The following is a 19,550-nucleotide window of genomic DNA, read 5'->3' as shown; positions in this document are numbered from 1 at the left end:
GGATTGGAGTCTTGGGGAATTCAGACTAAAAGAAGAGCTGGGCCCCACAGGAAAGGGAGCCCCTGCCCTTCGTAGCTCTCCTAGGGCTGGCATCTCAGGAGCGTGGTATGCCGGAGAGGGTCGTCAGTGATGAAGATGGCCCCTGCCCCAGGAGGAACTGGGAGGGCCAGCACTCATTTGAAGAGGCACAGGTTGAAGCTTCTTTCAAGCCCTTCTCTCAGCGCACGTGTTCCAAACACCTGCTGCGTACCAACCACAGAGCTGTGTGTCCACAGGGGTGGACTGAAAAGCTGGTAAGTCAGAGTCCTGGCTTGCAGCCCTTGTCTGTTTCTGTGCTGTGAAGATTCCGACCATTGATTTTTAGCTAGCCATGGGACAGTCCCAAACACAGAGCCGGGAAGAAATGCACCCAGTCTGCTTCAGGGAGCGGGGCGCAGGCCGGCTCCAGTGCACTGCGGCTGGGGGCGGAGATGGGAATAAGGGGGCCACGTCAGTCATGGTCACAGAGTTTGGTCTGATGGCATTATAACAGTCACCATTTTACTTCCATGCCCCCCCCCTTTTTTTTTTTTTTTAAGATTTATTTGACAGAGAGAGACCCACTGAGAGAGAGAACACAAGCAGAAGGAGTGGGAGAGGGAGAAGCAGGCTCCCTGCTGTGTGGGACTCGATCCCAAGACCCCAAGGAACATGACCTGAGCCAAAGGCAGACGCTTAACGACTGAGCCACCCAGCCACCCCTCCTAGACCTCTCTTGTATTCCCCTAGTGGGTTAAGGCCAGACAGGAGACAGGGCGGGAACCGCAGCTTATACCTGGCTCTCTTTCCCCTCCCCAACCCCCACACCAGGCACAGTGCTCTGCTTATGGGATGCCCTCCAGCCTGAGGGGCAGGGAAATGACAATCGTCTGCCAAATGGCTATATAGGCACTGCAGTCACGCCCTCCCGTACCTGCCACCACCACCACCCCCCCCCCCCCCCCGAGCAGTGGGAGCAGCCACAAGCCACAGGTCAGCTTTGCAAAGCACGGGGTTGGCCTTTGGTAAAATGACGTAGCTGTGAGTTTACCTCAAGCCTTCCGTGTTCTCTCATCCCTCTACCCATTTCCCGCACCCTTGCTGGTGGCTAGTTCTCAGACCGGGTCTCAAGTCTGACTCTCCAACCTCGCTGAAGCTTTCTGTGGCGATGCTGCCAGCAGGTTCAACGACCTCCAAGCTGTGTGAAGCGTCAAGACTTGTCCCTGGTTTTTCAAAGGGGTCTGAGACCTTCTTCCCTCCACCCCTCTCCTACCTCCAGAAAAGGCTTAGTTATCTGGGAACTGTGTGAGGATTCTGTTCACTCTTGGGCCTTCCATGAAGGACCCTGATTGAACCTCTGCATAGATGATATGTGTGTGTGTGTGTGTGTGTGTGTGTGTGTAACAGGCATGTGCCAGGTACCAGGGCTGCTCACACCATACACTCGCAGCCTGTCACGCTCACACTCTTACACTAAGAGGAGAAACTGCCACCTTCCTTCTCTGGAGAGCAAAGCTAGAGGTGGCCCTCGGCCCTCACCTGGGGCATGATAACGTGACCGTCCTGGTTGCCCGACATGATGATCTGCTCCCATCTCTAAGAGAGCTGACCTGGCACTTTCTACCACAGCCCTGGACCTGGTTCTTCATGAGCAAGGCTGGATGAGGCACCAGCACCCCCAAATCAGGCTCCTTCTCTCCATCCACTCTTCTCCTTTTTTCAATATTCCCGCCACAGAGCCCACAACGCTTCAAAGATAAAGGCTTTATTTTCTCTAGCTCCAGTGTCATGACTAGAGCAGCATATCTGAAATACCCCGCACATAAACACACACTTGTTCCTGTTCCAAAGAGCCGGTAACAACTGGAGGCAGCTACCATGTGATTTGCTCCAGGCACCTAGGAAACACACGCTCACCCTGAAAGACACTGCGCGTCTTACAGGCAGGAAGCAGCGGCACATTTGCATTTAACAGACAAAATCCATCTTTAAATATAAAGTTAAATAAGACCTTATGGGTGTAACAATGTGTTAGAGATGCTGCTTTAGGGGGACTTTGGAGGACGGCGCTTAGAATAAGACATCATAAAAAATTAAAAAAAAAAAAAACCAGAAATAGAACACAAACACGGAAGGACTATAGGCCAGTCAATAGCTAGATTCAACCCAAAGTTAAGAAAAAAGGAGTTGAGGATTGAAGCTGTATCACATCTGAGAAAAATCCATTTTTTTATGCTAAAATGAAACTCTGACCTACAAGGGACTCCATCTCCCATCTTGGTCTGGGCATAAGAGTTCCTGCCTGTGTGCACACGCTCTACACTCGAGAGGCATGCCTGACTGCAGAGGTCACCCCAAATATACAGAAGACCAAGCACGTGCCATGATTATGTCAAGCTGGTCATCACTGGGGGTGGTAAGAACATTTGCTTATTCAGTTACTTCTCAATGTCAAAGTCCCCATTGACAAATGGACTATAGCCTGCACAGAGGAGCACAGATCAAGGGGGAAAATCAATTCTCAAAACATTGAGACCACTTACATTAGTTTAGTGCTTCACCACTTCCAAAACCCTGTTGGATACACAGCTCATCCAGCCTCATAAAGGTCCAGTGGGGAAGGCAGGACAGGGGGTGTCACCCCATTTCCCAACCAATCCTATCCACACAGTGAGGAAAGCCACGGGCAGACCTTCCAGCTCAGTCCACAGAGTCTTACACCGCCTTCCTGCCTCTCCTTCTTGCGTCCCTTACCCAGAGTTTTCCCAGAGAAGTTAAGTTTGTTTTCTGAATACCATCGAAAACAAAATCCTGTAAGAAAGAATACTTTGTAGCAGCAGAGTGGCACTTTTTTTTTTTTTAAGATTTTATTTATTCATTTGACAGACAGAGATCACAAGTAGGCAGAGAGTGAGTGGAGGAAGCAGGCTCCCCACTGAGCAGAGAGTCCAATACGGGGCTCGATCCCAGGACCCTGGGATCATGACCTGAGCTGAAAGCAGAGGCTTTAACCCCCTGAGCCACACAGGCGCCTCAGAGTGGCACATTTTAAGAGGACGAGAAAGGGTGGCTGGGTAACTATTCCAGAATTCTCTCTAGTTTTCTTCCTTTTGCAGAATCTAACAGTAATGGACAGAATATTTGAGTAGGGGATGTAAGGACTTCCCAGACCACCACGGTTTCCACTGGCATTTTGCACCCCCACGTGGGACAGAAGCTTGCTGCACCTGGTTTCCAACTGGCAGCGGGCAGGGAGTAGTTAACTCCAAAGGAAACCAGCAGCGCAGCCCTCCCAGCCCAGGAGCAAGGTCCTGCTTGTGGAGCACACGTGGGAGCTGCTTGATTGGGCATCCTTCTGTCTCTGACCTCAAAATGACTCCTGAAGGCAGCATGCAGGGTCTCAAGATGAAAACTGTCCCACTGCCACCTGGAGTTCTTGGCTCCTCCAAAGGACCGTGGGTCTGAGCCTCAGTCAGGGGCGCTACATTGACCATGGGGCAGGTCAGGGGCAAAGGGCAAAAGCTAAAGATCAAGGCCAGGCCCACGAGATTGAATATACATGTTCTTCCTTCTCCTTTTTAAAGAGCTCCAGAAGGAAACCGTGAAGCCATTTAGGCTTCCCTTGGAGATGCCTGGCGGTCAATCAAAGGACATGGCCAGGGAAAACAAGGTTTTCTTAGTGATCGTCTGGCTCAGATGCACCTTTTCAGAAAACAAGGCAGTTAGGCCTCGAGTTCTCAGCTGATGCAGACAAGTGAGGCTGAAGATAGCTCTGGAGAGGTGCCCTGACTCGGACACGTGGGTCTGGGTCTCACTTCAGCAGCTGGGCTTGGTCAGAGGGCCTGGCCTCTGTCCCTGCGAGGTGAGAGGCTTCGTGCCCTGTGAACTAATGGTGGGCAGAGGGATGGACACGTCAGACGCATACTTGCTGTTTTTAAAAAAATCCCTGAAACCGCACAGGGAAACAGATTTAGTACACACACACACACAACAGCTGGGGTGCCAGAGTTAAAGGTCGAAGCAGAAGTCCTAGGGAGGCCTTATCCCAACTGCCTGCCCAACAAGTCATAAAACCTTGGCATTTCAAGAGCTAAGTGCTGGCCCAGGGAGGCAGACATCACACCACTCACAGCGCGGAAGTGTCAGCAGGAGTGAGGCTAGTCCTCCCAGTCCTGCTGGGGGCCACTGTCCTCCAATGTGACCGATCCTGCCACCATTAGGTGGGACAGCATCTGTGCCTACGGCAAGAGAAAATGCCCTAGAGCCGGATTTTTGGCCCTGGAATTTTCAGGAAAGACAGGAGGAAAAGGCACACGCAGGTGATTAATTGAATAGAAGGAGAAAAAAAAGTAGCTGAGAGTAATATATCATTATTTTGATTTTGTTTGCAACATACCTCCCCACCCCCCACAAAAAGAGAAATTCAAAATATAAACTTTATTATTTTACATTCAAGTGAAACTTCCATCTGGGGGCTCCACACAATTTTAGGCCACATTCAGCAATTTATCACTTTGGTGCCTTTTCACTTAACCCAACAGAAGAAATCAGCCCTCTTTTTTTTTTTTTTTAAAACAGCTTGATATTCCCAGCTGTACCACTTATTTATATGCACGCGCGTGCACACGCGTGCGCGCACACACACACACACACACACACCCCAAAAACTTCTACATAGAAAAATAAAGGATAAACATTATCCATCTAGTTTGTACTGTTTGTGTACTAGAACTTTTATATACAGAATTCTTTTTTTCTTTAATGTTTTCAGTCGCTGCATATTTTTCTCCCCTCCCGTGTGAGCTGCGATCTTAGGGCAGGCAACGGCTACAGGGAGGTGGAAAAGCTACATTCCTGTCAGGGGAGGGAGAGCAAAAGCCACCCCTTGTTCCCCATCTGAAGTCTTTCCCCACCTACCACCTCTGCGGACGGCCTTCTGGTAAGCGGCTGTCCCATCGCCTCCCCCTCACTCCCCCTGCTCTCTCAGGCGTCAGGGAGCAGAGGGCCCACCCTGCCAACACCCAAAATGACCTTGGTGTGAGGACAAGGGAATGGAAGCAGGCAGGCAAAGCCTTTGACAAATAAAAGATTCTGGAATCACTGCCCACGCCTGTTCCTTTAGTATGGAGTTCGACTCTCCAGCTTGTGCTTGGTGAGAAAGTACTTGAAGAACTCGTAGACGGACCAGGAAATGGCAGTGGAGGGCATCTGGTAGATGATGCGGGCCTGCATGCCTTTGAAGTAGCCAGGGAGGCCATTGAGCTGGTACACCATCCTGAAGGCATTGGCCATGCCCGACAGCCGGCCGCTGATGTTGGCCAGGTTGAGAGCCATGTTCTCCTGAGTGTTGAGGAGGGTCTTACAGACGTCCAGGGGCGTGGTGGCGGCGGCGGCCAGGGCCCCGGCCAGCCCGCCCGAGATGATATGGGACTGTGGGTTGTAGCCCCGGTGGGGGTTGACCTGCTCCTGCAGGAACTCGTAGGTGATAAAGTGGATGGACTGGAAAGGAATGTTCATGGTCAGCTGCGTGGTGTAGCTCCGGTAGAAGGCCCCCAAGCCCTCGGTCCTCCAAACTGTCCAGACGCAGCGGAGGGCGGACCGGTGCGGCGAGTCGTACATCTGTAGGCGCTGCTTCACCACTGCGGTCAGGGCCGCCGGCAGGCAGGTGGGTAGTAGATTGGGTTTGGCGCCACCCCGGGGTCGGAGTAAAACAGGGCGGCCAAGCCATAAAGAGAAACAAGCAAGTTTAGACACACTAGCAACACAGGTCCCAGAGAACAAGCAGGCGCGTGGCCCCAGCCCGAGGAACCTGAGCCCGCTCCAAGCTCTCCCGTTTACAGAGGTGACCCCAGGATCTGTGCTCGGCTTCTCCTGCCTGCAGCCCACATAAGGTGGTGGGGGGGAATCCCCAAACCAGGCAGACTAGATTCGAGGATCTGATCCCCCAGATCCGGGAGGCTTTCAGCATCACACCTGCGGCCAAACTCAATCCCGCCCTCCCGCCCCTCGCTCCCCTCCCCTGGTCTCTTTGCTCTCCCAGCTGCTCGTGGGTCCCGCATTTTGTTCCCTGTATGTGGATGGTACACAGGGCTGTTAGCTTCTGTATGTCACAGCACTCTTAGAAGATATACGGGAATTATGTGAGCCTAAATTCAGGGATAAACTCCAATGAAGACCCTGGCTTAAAAAGCAGAACTGCGGGTTCAAAGGCTATGAGGCAATGGGAGGGCCTCAGGCTTGAGTCCTCATAGCCCCCACGCACTGCCAAGTGAACACATGCAGTGTGCTTGCCTTTAGAGAAATGAAGTCTTTAAATCAATATGTCAAAGAGAAGAGAGGGAGCTGAACTTCACTTGTTTCTCTCTGAAAAAGAGCAAAACTCTTGCCGGCTTGACATGGGGTAATTAACTGGTCACCGACCAGGTTCCTGAATGCACTGCCTTCCACACAAACACAAAGCCCACCTCTCCCAGTCTGGCCCATCAGACCCCTGCAGGTCAGAGCAGATCCCCTGTCTGCTAGGGAATGGGAGGCAGCTGAGCACAAGTAAGAAATGTTCGCAGCAAAAGACAAAACCAGACAAACTTGTAACCCCAGACTTGAAATGCTGACATTTTACCTCCGATTTTCCCTTCTGGCAAGGGACCATTTTTCAGATGGGGAGAAATGTTGAGAGGGTCCTACATGTCACACCGAGAATAACCCAGCTGGGCGGACACCCGGGACCAGGCCCCCGAGCTCCTTGCTTTGCAGACCTGGGTTGGTTAAGGACTCACATCTGCATGGCTGACAACTGTTTTCCAGTGCTTCCCAAATTCCAAATAATAATAAAAAAAGATAATGTGGGAGGAGCTGGCTAAGCCAAGATGGCCCAAGGTTAAAGCACAAGTAGAGTGAGGCATTCCTAACCCTCCTCTCTCTGTATCTGCGTATGTTCGAGATGGTCCATGCTAATTTCAGATTTTTAAAAAAGCCAATTGAACCCAAGCCCTAGTGAATGGCTTTTGATAGCTTCCCCCTAAATTTGTCTAGGATTGATAAAAGATGACAAGGGCCTGTGCATATGTGTGTGTGTGTGTGTACGTGCCTGTACACACACGTACACGTACACACAGGTTTTACAGGAGTGCCAAGGACTAGCTAAGGGAGCTCGTTAAGACAGACTCCCTGTCTCTACCCCCAGAGACTCCAATTTAGCAGGTCTGGGGTGGGACTTGAATTAGCATTCCTAACATGGTCCCAGGAGACGCTGACGCTGCTGCTGGCCCAGAGATCACAGCCCCCCTCTCTGTCCAAGAGAACAGGAGCACCATAGGCTCCAATGCTCAGCCCCTTTTCGAGGCCTTCGCTAACATGGTAAAGAATTCTGCTTATTCTGACTGGGGGCCGGAAGTCCCCTTCCTCGACCTTCTGCCTCCCCCCACCACCATTTTTCCGGCCCCTTCGCCCATCCCCTCCTGCCATTCCCTGGGGACCATGAAGCATTACCTTCTGCTGGATTCATTACCGCATCGTGGAGCAGAGTGGCCATACTTCCAGCTATCCCTGCAAAACAAACTCCAGAAAATTACCCTCTGCGACCGGGTGTTCTGAGGAAGTTCCTGGAACTTAAAATCAGACAGAGCCCTGCACAGAGATTTCTGAGAAGCCAAATCTATGCCCAGCTGCTCCCAGGTGAGCATGGACTCTTCAAAACGGAAGGTGATGGTTGAGTTGTTGGGAGGAAAACGGCACCACTGGCCACATTTTCATCCTGCGGATGTGAAGTCAATGCTGGGAAAGGTTAGACCTGCCGATGGCCGAGGATACCCAGAAACTACACTTCGTGGCTTTTCCCAGTGGAAAACTGTCCAGATTTCCATTCTCTCCTGTCCTTTACCTTTGTCTACAAACCAACTTACTCTGCTCTGGAGCTGGGGCAAACAAAGGGGAGGATATTATATATATAGCCAAGGGGAGAAAAAGAAAAGAAATTTAAAAAGAAATATCCTTAATAAAATCCAGGCATTTTCAAGAACACAGGCAGGAGAAGCAGACCTCAGGAAGCTCTGCATAGGGCAGATTTCCAGGGTTGGTTTGCAAATCAATGACCTGTCTCGGAGATGGCAGACCCCATCCTGAGGCTCTCATCTGGCCTGGCCTCAAGAACCAGGAACTTCTAAAGGCTAATTCAGACCTGGAATTTTGTTTTAGGGTTTGGTTTCCCTCCCTGGGCAGGTGACACTGCCCAGCAAGTAAAATTAGCACCAGAAGCTGGGAGGAATGAGCAACCCAGGATAACGCTTCAGAAATGCGGATAAAGCCCCCTCCCTCCCCTTCTGCACACAATCACGATTACCACCAGAAAGGTCAAACAAAATGCAACCAGAGCATAAAAATCGTGGCAAAACAGGAACAGCACTGGGCAGAACTGTGTTCCATCCAACCACCTCCAAGGGCGTCAGTGACTCCAAGGGACTAAACCATTACATACGGCAGTTTCACCAAGAGGCAAACCCCAAGGCCATGGACTCGGGGAACAGCATCAGAGTGTGATCCTTAGGGACTGTCTTGAAAAATGCAACCAGGGGCCCATTTTTTTTTTTTAAAGCAGAAGAAATGTCTGCAAACCAGCCAAGGTTTGCTGATGGAAGGGATGCTTTTGGGTTCTCTCTTAGTAGCAAAAAAGAAAGGGGCGGGGGTGGGGGGGAAGCTGCTGCCGGTCACTCTATGTCTTCGGTGTTGAAAAATGAGTTTTGTTAAAGTAAGGACACCTTATTCCATGTGACACAAAAACCATCAAAAGCAAAACCCACAGGAGAAGGCAAAGAAAGAGCCACCGCTGAACCCGCTGAGCCAGACGTAGGAGCCGTTCACCTGCCGGCCGCCTGCCTGCCCACCCGCCCTCCCGCCGCCGCCCAACCCAAGCCCCCTCCCCGCCACTTCCCCTCAAAACAACAAAGGAAAACTACTCCAGCCCTTGCTCGCAGACAGATGCAATCGAGACCAACAGAAGAGAATGGGGGTGAAATCCCCATTTTCCCAGAGGCTTAAGGTGGGAAAGATGGCCTGTGCTGCAGCAAATCCTTTGTCAGCCATAAAACTTCTTGACCTTTTAAAGCTTAGTTAGATCTTGACGTTGCAGAGACCTGTTGAACCAGTTTTTAAATAGTCTCAGAGAAGCTGTCCAGATAATTTTTTTTTTGAATCCAGCATTGTAAAGTTTTGTTTCTATTCAGGGTTTTGTTTTTTTTCCTAGATCTGATTATTAATTGCTTTTCAATGTCTTAAAAAAAAAAATGAAAAAACCCACGCAACAATGTAAACTGAAACACCTCTGTCACCGACTTCCCCCAGGCTTTAGAAAGCGAAGGAGGGGAAGAGAAAAAGCGCATGTGTGTGTGCACGTGTGTGTGCGCGTGCGCGTGTGTTTGGGTGTGTGTGCACACACGACTCGAGAGTTCTTTATTCGTAAGCAAGCGCAGCGGAGATGAGGCGTCAGGCTGCTGGGTCACAGGGAGGAGAACCCTGGGGAAGGGTCTGTTGAAGGAGAGAGCTCTCTAACTCCAGACAAACGCTTTCAAAATACCGTTGGCTAGGTGGCTGTTTCCTTGGTGGTGGAAAACGGCATTTAAAGTCCTTTTCATGTTTTCATAGCAGGCAAAATACAAGGCGTGGGCCGGCCCTGCGCCCAGCATCATCACGTTGAGGCCTCGCAGGGGCCTCCAGAAGCCTTCAGTCCGAATGATTTTCTTGAGGGCTCCGTAGACACTCGTGTACTGCGCTTTGGGATCTGGATTCAAACTCTGCATTCGTGTCTGGGGGAAGGCAAGGAAATAAAAAAGGTGGAAGTTAACACGGATGGTAAAGAGGATAAACACACACACACAACCCAGGGAGACAGTAAGAGCCAACTGTCTATTTTCATTTTCACGGGATTCCTCAGTGAGGAAAACACTGATTCCCTCCTTCCTGGAGTACGCTCCCTGCCGCCCACCGCCCTTCCCCCACCCCCCACCAAGTAAGCACCTTTGTTCGCAAGGATTCCATTATGGCCGGCAGGAGGGAAGAAGGTTGGGGGCAGGATATGAAACAGGAAGATGGACCCTATCACCGTCAAGCTGTGTGACCCCTGAGGAATCCCTTAACCTCTCTGGACCATGGGACCACCACCCTCCCCCCATTAAAAAAAACAGGATGGTCACAAACGTCGCATGAAACACGGTATGTGAAACCCTTCATGAACTCATGGGGAGTGTTCTTATCCTGTGGTTGCCCCTCTGGTCCTAAAGTCTATGTCCTCACTCATCGAAGACCTCCATGCCTGTTCAGCCGCCACCAGGAATCTCCCAGGGGTCCTCCAGACCTCAGCCCACAGCTCCTCTAAATGCATTTTATATTTTGTCTTTAGAAATTAGCACTTACAAATAAATAGTCCTGTTCCTAATCTCCTCCTGTGTGCACCCTTGTCTCCTTGAGGCAGAAGCCCGGCTTTCCCCATCTCTGTTACCCTATCCGATGACCAAGGCTCTTAAGTGGGTATACAGTTAATCTGTGTGTCAACGTAGCAAGACCATGGTCCCCACAATGGCTCCAACTACAGCCAAGCACTAGTCTAAATGTTGCTATGGAGGTATTTTCATAGAGGAGATTAACACTTAAATCATTAAATTAGACTGAGTGAAACAGATTAACTCTTTCTGTCTCTCTCTGTCTCCTGGTTTGGTGTCGCTGGAGAACCCTGATTGGTCCAGGAGATAATATCTACCCCGTGAAAGACCCACCCAAGCCCAGTCCTGCAACATCATGCCTAGCTCCACTCCCCTCAACACACAGTCTAGAGGAGAGGGTCTCCGACCGTGAGCAGGGATATCCTTTTACCACCAAAACAGAATCATACTCAAAGCTAATATGTAAAATGGAAAAAGAATTTCTCTAATTGAGAAGGGGGCGGGATTGGGCTCTCTTCACTTCCTGTCCCCCCAGCAACCCAGCAACTCTGGGGCTCCAAGGAACAGGAACACAGGAACAGCGTGAAAACCAATGATCTAAATTAACACTCGTATGTGGAATTTCAGAAACAAAGGAAAAAAAAAACAAAGGAAAAAAGAGACAAACAAAAGGACAGCCTCTTAACTACAGAGAGCGAACTGGTGTTTGCCAGAGGGGAGGGAGTGGGGGATGGGGGAACTCAGTGACAGGGATTAAGAGCCCACTTATTGTGATGGGCACTGGGTGATGTATGGAAGTGCTGAATCACTATATTGTACTCTCCAAACGAATAGAACACTCCATGTTAACTATACTTGAGTTCTAAAAAATAAATTTTTAAAATTAATGGTCATTTTCAGAAGTCACCGGCTAGTAAAAACCACAGAGAAAATGGGCACATCATTGGCAACTTGTCATTTTGCCAAGAAAGGGCATAAAAACTGTTCTTTAAATTAAATTTAGCTTTATTAAAGAACTCATCACTTGCGGCGCCTGGGTGGCTCAGATGGTTAAGTGTCTGACTCTTGGTTTCGGCTCAGGGTCCTAAGATAGAGCCCCACATGGGTCCTGTGCTTGGCGTGGGGCCCGCTGCTCCCTCTCCCTCTGCCCCTCCCCCCGTCCCCCTCTCTCTCTCTCAAAAAAAAAAAAAAAAAAAAAAAAAAAAACAAAAAAAAAAAAACACAACAAAACAACTCAGCACTTTACCCCTTGTTTTCTGGTGAAAATGCCCCCTGCCCAGCCCTTGGCAGCTGCCTCATACCTGGGCCCACTTGTGGGGAGTGCAGCGTGGGAATGGATGGGGTCAGTGTATCCCTGTGCCTTTCTGTTGAACTGTTTTCTACTCTAACATGATTCCAAAAGTATTTGAGATGGTTTCATAATGGGGGACACATTATAAGCAAACCAGAGCAAGGGAAGGAGAAGGTGGGAATCTGTCAACCTAGAGGGGCCTGACTTTGCTCTGTCGGTGCTCCTGGCAGGGGCGAACCAAGAACGGGAGCACAAAGTGTCCACAAGCACAGCCTCAGGACGGCTGAGACTACCCAGGGCACTAAATCCTCAAAGACACTTGAAATCGCTCACATTTTACAGCAAAGAAAGCTCCATAGTCCCCCTACCCCCCAGCCTCACAGGGCTTTTCCCCTTAATTGCCCCTGACGAAAAGCAGGAGCACCAGGCAGGAGGGGGCAGAGGGACCAGGGATGGAATCCAGATCCCATCACTTCCATTGTGCCCCTGGGCTAGACAGTGACCCCCCTCCCCACTTCATCGTCTCCTGTGACAGAATCGTTGAGATAATTAAATCTCTGTGACCATCGTCACACGTTACATGTTAATGACAATAAAGGATGTGGTTCTAGTTATCTAGCCCTGCAGAGGTCTAAGCATCTTGGGGGTCTGGGGGGGGGCAGGGACTGTCTTATTTATAATGTATCTACCACGCTTATTACACCGTCTAACTCACACCAGGGGGTCAATAAATGTCTGTCCAACGAATGGATGGACAAACAAATGTGCGCGACTTAGGGTACCAACAGGGGTGAGGGGGTACTAGAGCTCTTATTTCACTCCTCCCTAAAATAGGAGTAGCTTTCCTGGAGTTACCCGTTCCTCCCACCACCCATTCCCTATTGATTAAAAAAAGTCCCCATTTTGCTGCATTGCTCAAGCCCAGCAGTGATCCGCTGAGCTACACACAGGGCTGAGGCAGCCTGTCCCTGGGGTTGACTTCTGCCAGTCCTGTGCCCAGGGGACAGGCCCCCCGGGATGGACACAGAAGCTAGCTGGCTGCCTTCTCCACCCCCACGGCCCCAGTTTCTGGCCTCTGGCAGCAAGACCGGCCTGTGGCGAAGGCCTCCCTTGGGTCCCGGGGGGGAAACAAAGGAGCCCCTTACAAGCAGTGTGAGAAGACACTTGGGACGCGGAATGAGGAGCTGAGACGCTGGTTTCTGACCTGACCCCGGCACCTACAGGGCCAGTGGCCTTGGCCATGGTATCTCATATCTTTGGTCCTCAGTGTCCTCACTAGGAAAACGAAGGAAAGGGCTGGAACAGTGGCTGATTACCAGAATCACGGGGAAATGCTTAAAAATGTCCCTCCGGGCACCACTCCAACACATGTTGATTCTAAATTTTTTTTTAATTCCCCAGATGATTCTGATCATCACTCCCTTTGGAGAACCCCTAAAAACAGGGGGCCCTCTAGCCCTAGCACTTTCTTTTCTTTACTTTTTTTTTTTTTAAGATTTTATTTGACAGAAATCACAAGTAAGCAGAGAGGCAGGCAGAGAGAGCGGAGGAAGCAGGCTCCCCGCTGAGCAGAGAGCCCGATGTGGGGCTCGATCCCAGGACCCTGGGATCCTGACCTGAGCCGAAGGCAGAGGCTTTAACCCACTGATGCGCCCTGCATCCACACTTGGCAGGAGTGGGGGGGCACCTGGGTTAAGTGACAGTGGGTGGTTGGGGAGGCAGTGAATACAGAAGGGGGCAGAGGCAGGAAGCTTTAGAGCAGGCCATTCTGACCCTGTTGGTCTGAATTCCAGCGCTAGGACCTAGAACAGGTTCCTCAATGTTGGGTTGTAGAATAATTACCCCAGCAAGCTCCCAGAGAGCTGGCAGCATTCAGGATTGAGGTCACCGTGAGAAAGGCCTGACTCGAACTGGGAGGCAATGATGGCCTACCTACCCACCCTTTCCTTGACAAAGCTGTTCACACTGGCCAGCCCTCAGACTTACAAGGGAAAGCTGGGATTGATTCTCACCTCTTTCTTTTTATTTTTAAAATTTTTTTATTTTTAAAGTTTTTTAAATTTATTTGACAGGGAGAGACACAGTGACAGAGGGAACACAAGCAGAGGGAGTGGGAGAGGGGTAAGCATGCCTCCCAAGGATCAGGGAGACCAATGTGGGGCTCTATCCCAGGACCCTAAGATCATGATCTTAACGACTGAGCCACCCAGGAGCCCCTCACTGCTTTCTTTTTAAATTAGGAGTGAGACAGCTGGAGTAAATTTTACTGAACAAAAATGCGCCACCCTGGAGCACCTGGGTGGCTCAGTGGGTTAAGCCTCTGCCTTCGGCTCAGGTCATGATCTCAGGGTCTTGGGATCGAGCCCTGCATTGGGCTCTCTGCTCAGTGGGGAGCCTGTTTCCCTTCCTCTCTCTCTGCCTGCCTCTCTGCCTACTTGTGATCTCTGTCTCTCTAATAAATAAATAAAATCTTTAAAAAAAAATGCACCACCCCCTGTGGCCAAGAAAAGGACAACTGGGTATCTCTGTCCCGGGGTCTACTCAAGGGAGGCTACATTTAATGACACAGGCTTGGGACATAGGCCAGCGGCCCCTGAGCACAGAGGAGGACTCAGTCAAGGCCCCTTTGGGCCCACCGTGGCCAAGTTCGGGGCCAGATCCTCTCTGGTAAGACCTTCATTTCCCAACCTGCCCACAGGGAGCTCCCACCCTCGATCGGGCACCAGGATGCAGAAGGGAGAGTCACTGGGGAAGTAAGTAACAAGGAACGTGGGAGATAGGGGAGAAGTTCAGACTGTCCATGTGCTTCAAAGGAGCTCGGAGGGAAGAGAGGAGAGGCCAATCTGTGAGCATGGTTGTGGGACAGGTTGAGAGAAGATGAGGGGGTCACACAGTGGCCACAGCGGAGAGACACCCCCCCTCCAGTTTAACCTCTTTTTTCTTTTTCAGTGACTCTACTTGTAAAAGGTGCAACTCAGGGCCAGGCATTTCTTAGTGACCTGTGGACCAGAGAAGAAGCTGGGGTTGAGTGGAAACCACCCAAGGGGCCTGTCCCTGGCTGGATGAATGAATAAACAAAAAGGGATCCATAGAGACTATGGAATATTCTTTGGCCTGAGAAAGGAATGACACTCTGGCACAGGCTACAGCTCGGGGGAACCTGGAGGCTATGACGCAGAGTGAAATAAGCTAGGCTCTCTCTCTCTCTCTCTCTCTCTCTCTCTCTCACACACACACACACACACACACAGTTTGATTCCGCGTAACATGAGGTACTGGAGTCACCCAAAAACCCATAGAAACAGAAAGCAGAATGGTGGTTGCCAGGGGCTGGGGGAGGGGAATGGGGTTGCTCTCCCTGCATGGGGAGTTTCGCTTTTGCAAGATGAACAGTGCTATACATGTGCTTGGGACCACAAAGCCTAAACACGGTTAGGATGTCGAGTTCGACGTTCGTATATTTTACCACGATGTTTTTTTGAAAAAAGCGCTGGTGTGAGGGTAGACAGAAGGAAAAAGACATAGAGAAAGGGCAGAGATTAAAAAGCACAACCAAAACAAACCAAGAAGACAGAGATGAAGAATTTCACAAACCACTTTTCCTGTCCTGGGTTTCAGTTCCTGCTCAGGCCTAGAAAAGGCCTGCCCACCTTTTCTTTATAATAAATTCCCATTCTTCGCCTTTTAATGCTCCACTCTTGGAAATCTGGAATGTCCATTAGCATATTAAAGGCTCTGGGAAGTCCTTCAGAAGAGCTGGAGAGAATTCTGGTTAACAAGGCACTTGTTACCTGTTTGTTTGGGGCAACAGAAACCCGGTCTCACGGATCCACCTCGCAGGACACACTTTGAGAAAGCAGGAAGCCCAGAGAGCCGCTCCGGGCGTCAGGAGGACCCCGGCCCCCCAACCCGGGGCAGCCCAGGCCCGGAGCACAGGCAGGAGGAGCCTGGAAGACAAGTCCGAGAAGCAGCAAGGCCAAGGACCAGCATGAGCCTCTGGGCGGGTTACCCAAGCACTCTGGAGCGGAAATTGAGAGATCTGGGTCTCGGGCCTGGTTCTGCCACTCACTGTGTGACTGAGCAAATCTCCAGCTCCAGAAGGGCAGTTCTACAGGAGGGCCCCAGGCCCGTGATACAAACGCTTTATTTGCACTAAACAGGCTCCCTAAGCTCTCAGCAAGGCTGGAAGGGAGTGAGGGGTAAGCCCCTTGGTGCAAACGTGCCCCTAAGAAGACAAATCAGGATGAGCCCACCTCGTTGTGTGGCTCCCCTCTCGAGGGGAGGAGGGTGGCCCGAGAGTGGAAAATGCCTGCACTGCCTCCGGTGAGCTTGCAGGATCGAATGACAGGAGCGGCAGGGGCCCTGCGCGGAGGGCACACGGAGCTGGGAGCTGGCGCCTCTCTTTTCAGACAGAAAACTGGGGCGCCCCGCAAGAAAAGCAAAGGGAGCCAGCGGAGCCTGGCGGGTAGACCTCTGACCTCCCTGCATGTCCTGCCCAGCCTGAGGACCTGCAGCATCACGGGGCCGCCGGCCTCCCACCTGACCCGGATCCCCCGTCCTCCTTTCTCAGTATTTCTCATAACCAAAGAACAAGTGGCTGGCTCCGCCGGCAGAGTATGTGACTCCTGATCTCAGGGTCGTGTGTTCAAGCCCCACGTTGGGCACCGATCTTACTTTAAAAATAAACAAGTAAAGAAAAAACCAAATTCTTCCCGTGTCAAAAATACATGCACTTTACAGACAGGAGAAGATAAAGTGAAATATACTGATTCGTCCACTCGAAAGCATTTTGCCAAGCTCGCCTTTGAGGAAGGTGCAATACGGGGCAGGGCAACAATGAGTGTGTGCAGGGCTCCCGGGTCATGGTGTGGACAAACATCCCAGCACAACAGGTGGGCACAATGCCCACCCACCGAGCGGACCCCAAAAGGCTACCCAGAAGTCTCTCCCAGAGCAAGGAAATTCAGTTCAGGCACCCGCAGAGTGCTGGGAAAATACTGTATCCTATCGGTGTCTGCTGCCCAGAGTTCGCTGCAGAATTAGCAATCAAATCCGTATGTTTAATTCTATTCCATCTGCCAACTGTTCCCAAGAGACGCTGACGGTCAGTAAATGGAACCACAGCCTAAACCAGACTGCAGGTCCCAACCCCAGCCCCCTCCCTATTTTCTAAGGCAATGGCCAGCCACCCACCGGCACACAGCCTCACCCTTCAGCCCCATGGCCCGAAGCTCTTCTGCTTACATTCACAGCCCATCCACGGCCCTCTGTGTCCCCAGTGCTGGGGTCTGCTGGTGACACTCCAGCTCTCACCTGCCACCACGCAGCACAGACAGCGTCAGGCCAAGGAGCCTGTTCCCACGCAGGGCTTGCTGGCAGAGACACAGGCGCACAGACCCTTGTAGGCAGCTGGGGAAGAGAGGCATTTTGGCACAGGGCTTTGTGAGGAAAGAACTGTCTTCAGGAATGAAGCTGCAGACCTCACGAGGGGTTTAGAAAGTACTATCCTCGCCTTCCACAATCCTTAGGAGGCACACAGCACAGCAGAGAAGAAACCCAAACCACATCAAGGAGAACCACGTTCAACTCTCCTGAATCGAGGACTGCCAGCATTCCAACTCAGAATGTGCGTCCCAGCCTGCAACCTTGTCCTTACTATGTATGATAGGGAAGATGGACGGTCACCCCCGGCCGCTGAAAACATTTGCTGAAATCACCAAAATCATGAGGATACAGCCCGGCAGCAGCCCCCCCCCCCCGGCAATATTAACCACACTGTTAACGGCAAGCAGAGGCACATCGAAGTTTATTCCCAAGTTCAAAATTCCCGATCCCGTTTTCTTAAATCTCCCAAATTGGCAAAAGTATAGACCTAGCTTTATGTCTTTATCTTTCTTTTTTAATCAAAAGGAAAACTTGATCCTCTTAAAGTTTAAGAACCAGCAAGAGAAAAAGGACTCCTTAAAAGAAGTCCTGGCCTCCCCGCACCCCCCCAGTCAAGGACGGCACGAGGTAGGGAAATGAAGCATGTGGCGGAGTAGTGAGTGGAGAGTTCCTGGCACACACATTCTGAAAGGCCCTCGTGAGAACCACTGTTTCAGCGCAGGGCAGGAGGGCCGGTTCACTGTACCATCAGTGAGAGGAGCTGCACCAAAGCAAAACAGAGAGATGAGAGTTGGTGGGAACACGCCTCCGGCTAAATCATGTCTGTGCCTCACCTATCAGAAGGACTGGACTTCCCTCAGTCCACGGTCACCCGGGTGCTTCAGGGAGGGTGGGAGGCAGTGCGCTCACACACACGAGAGCAAACCAGCAAGGCCACTCTCTTTCCATTCACGTCCCACAGGCAGCCTGATTTTCATGTGAACAGACCAGCCACGCTCCAACACTCTAAAGTATGGGGCCGGGCCTGCGAAGCTTCCACACCATCTCTCACTCTTACTCTCCAAACGGTGTCCCAAAACCTCCAGGGCCCATTAGGGATGTCCTTCAGGGCACTGCTGTTTCTAAGGATAAAATGCCCAAGTATTCAGTAGAAAATACAAATCCCACCAAGACAGCCAAAACCAAGTGTCTCAGCCTCCCAGGGAAGAAGCCATGGCCCCAGACACGACTTGTCCTGGGAATAGGTCACAGCGTGGGGAGTCAGGCCCCAGGTCGAAAAGGGAACAGTACTGCAATTGCTAAGAAATGGAGCTCTCTTTACGATCCCTTCACCTGAGGTGATTTCTTGACTATATGCAGGGGTTTACCTTGATTGGAAAAAAAAAAAAAAAAAAAAAGCCCAACAGGGCAGAGAGAGGAAGTGAATGATTCTGCCCAGGGGGAATGTGAAAGTGCAGGTGGGTCTGGGAACCAGAGGAAGCTAAGGCTGAAGGGTATGCTCAAGGGAAATGCGGAGGTAACTGCGATGGAGAGGGAGTCCTGGGCTCAGGAGAGTGCCTGAGCATTAGATAATCAATCAATGTTTGCTGAGAGAAAAGCAAGTTGGGGCTGGACGATGGGAGGCCCTGACCAGCTCGTTCAGGCATTTGGAATTTCCTTTACAGTCCAGTGTCTTCCATGGTTAAGTACCGCCCGTGATGGGAGCTATGAAGCCACATGTAAGCAACACAGAGCGGACCTCCAGCGTCTTGGAGAAGGGATCAGGGCCAGGCCACAGAAGTCCTCCCTGCCGGGTCTGGTTACAGGCTGGCCACATTCTGCTCTCTCCAAAGCCATGGCCACAAACAAGGACACTGTGCCACCAACCCATACCCACGGGTAGCAGCTCACCGCCCTGCTATGGCTCAAAGCACATTCCCACTTTCCTTTATCCTAGGAGCTAAGCCTGGTCACTCCTCCCCTTCTCTGGAAGATTCTCCCGCCAACGGAGGTAGGGATGAAAGAATCTGTGCCTGGCTCAGACCCAATGTACCCAAGACATACTTAGAACATCCAGCTTGTGGCCGGCCCAAAGGATTAAATTATTGCTGCTCTACAGGTGGGAAAATTCCCAAGACACCAGGTAACAGGACTCGGAATGCACGGGTGGGATTGGTGACCCCACCAGGAGCTGGCAGAGCGGAAGAAAACACTGGGCTGGAGGAGAAGCCTGAACCACCAGTCACTCCTACTCACCTTGTCTGGCTCTAGCAAGGGTCCTGCTTTCTAGTCCCACATCTAGTATTAAGGACTGTGTGCCCTAAAGCACTAGTCAGCTTGTTTGTCTGAGCCCCCAGGGCTGCTTTCACAAAATAATTATAATAATAATTATAATTGGGCAACAAAATTATAAATAAATAATAATTATAAATATATATGGGAAACCA

General features: G+C 51.0%; 1 protein-coding gene across 5 annotated transcripts in view; it reads right to left on the bottom strand.

Annotated features, from left to right (window-relative positions):
• Positions 1 to 4,440: 4,440 nt before the first annotated feature.
• The window catches only part of SLC25A37 (solute carrier family 25 member 37), a 35,737-nt gene continuing 20,627 nt past the window's right edge, over positions 4,441 to 19,550 (bottom strand). The window contains exons 1-4 of one of the 5 annotated variants that reach the window (XM_045069472.1): positions 15,531 to 15,745; positions 9,587 to 9,815; positions 7,507 to 7,563; positions 4,441 to 5,657 (exon numbers count right to left, since the gene is read on the bottom strand). In XM_045069472.1, coding sequence (XP_044925407.1) covers positions 5,137 to 5,657; positions 7,507 to 7,563; positions 9,587 to 9,809 — 801 coding nt within the window. In that variant the 5' untranslated portion in view covers positions 9,810 to 9,815; positions 15,531 to 15,745 and the 3' untranslated portion in view covers positions 4,441 to 5,136. Of the gene's footprint in view, positions 5,658 to 7,506; positions 7,564 to 8,969; positions 9,550 to 9,586; positions 9,816 to 15,530; positions 15,746 to 19,550 lie in introns of those variants that run through there. The other 4 variants (XM_004763256.3, XM_045069473.1, XM_045069474.1 and 1 more) reach the window with 4 other exon arrangements.

The sequence above is a fragment of the Mustela putorius genome, unplaced genomic scaffold, assembly GCF_011764305.1.
Source record: "Mustela putorius furo isolate JIRA1106 unplaced genomic scaffold, ASM1176430v1.1 tig00003937_pilon_pilon_pilon, whole genome shotgun sequence".
NCBI lineage: Eukaryota > Metazoa > Chordata > Mammalia > Carnivora > Mustelidae > Mustela > Mustela putorius.
This window is presented reverse-complemented; position numbering and strand designations above follow the sequence as displayed.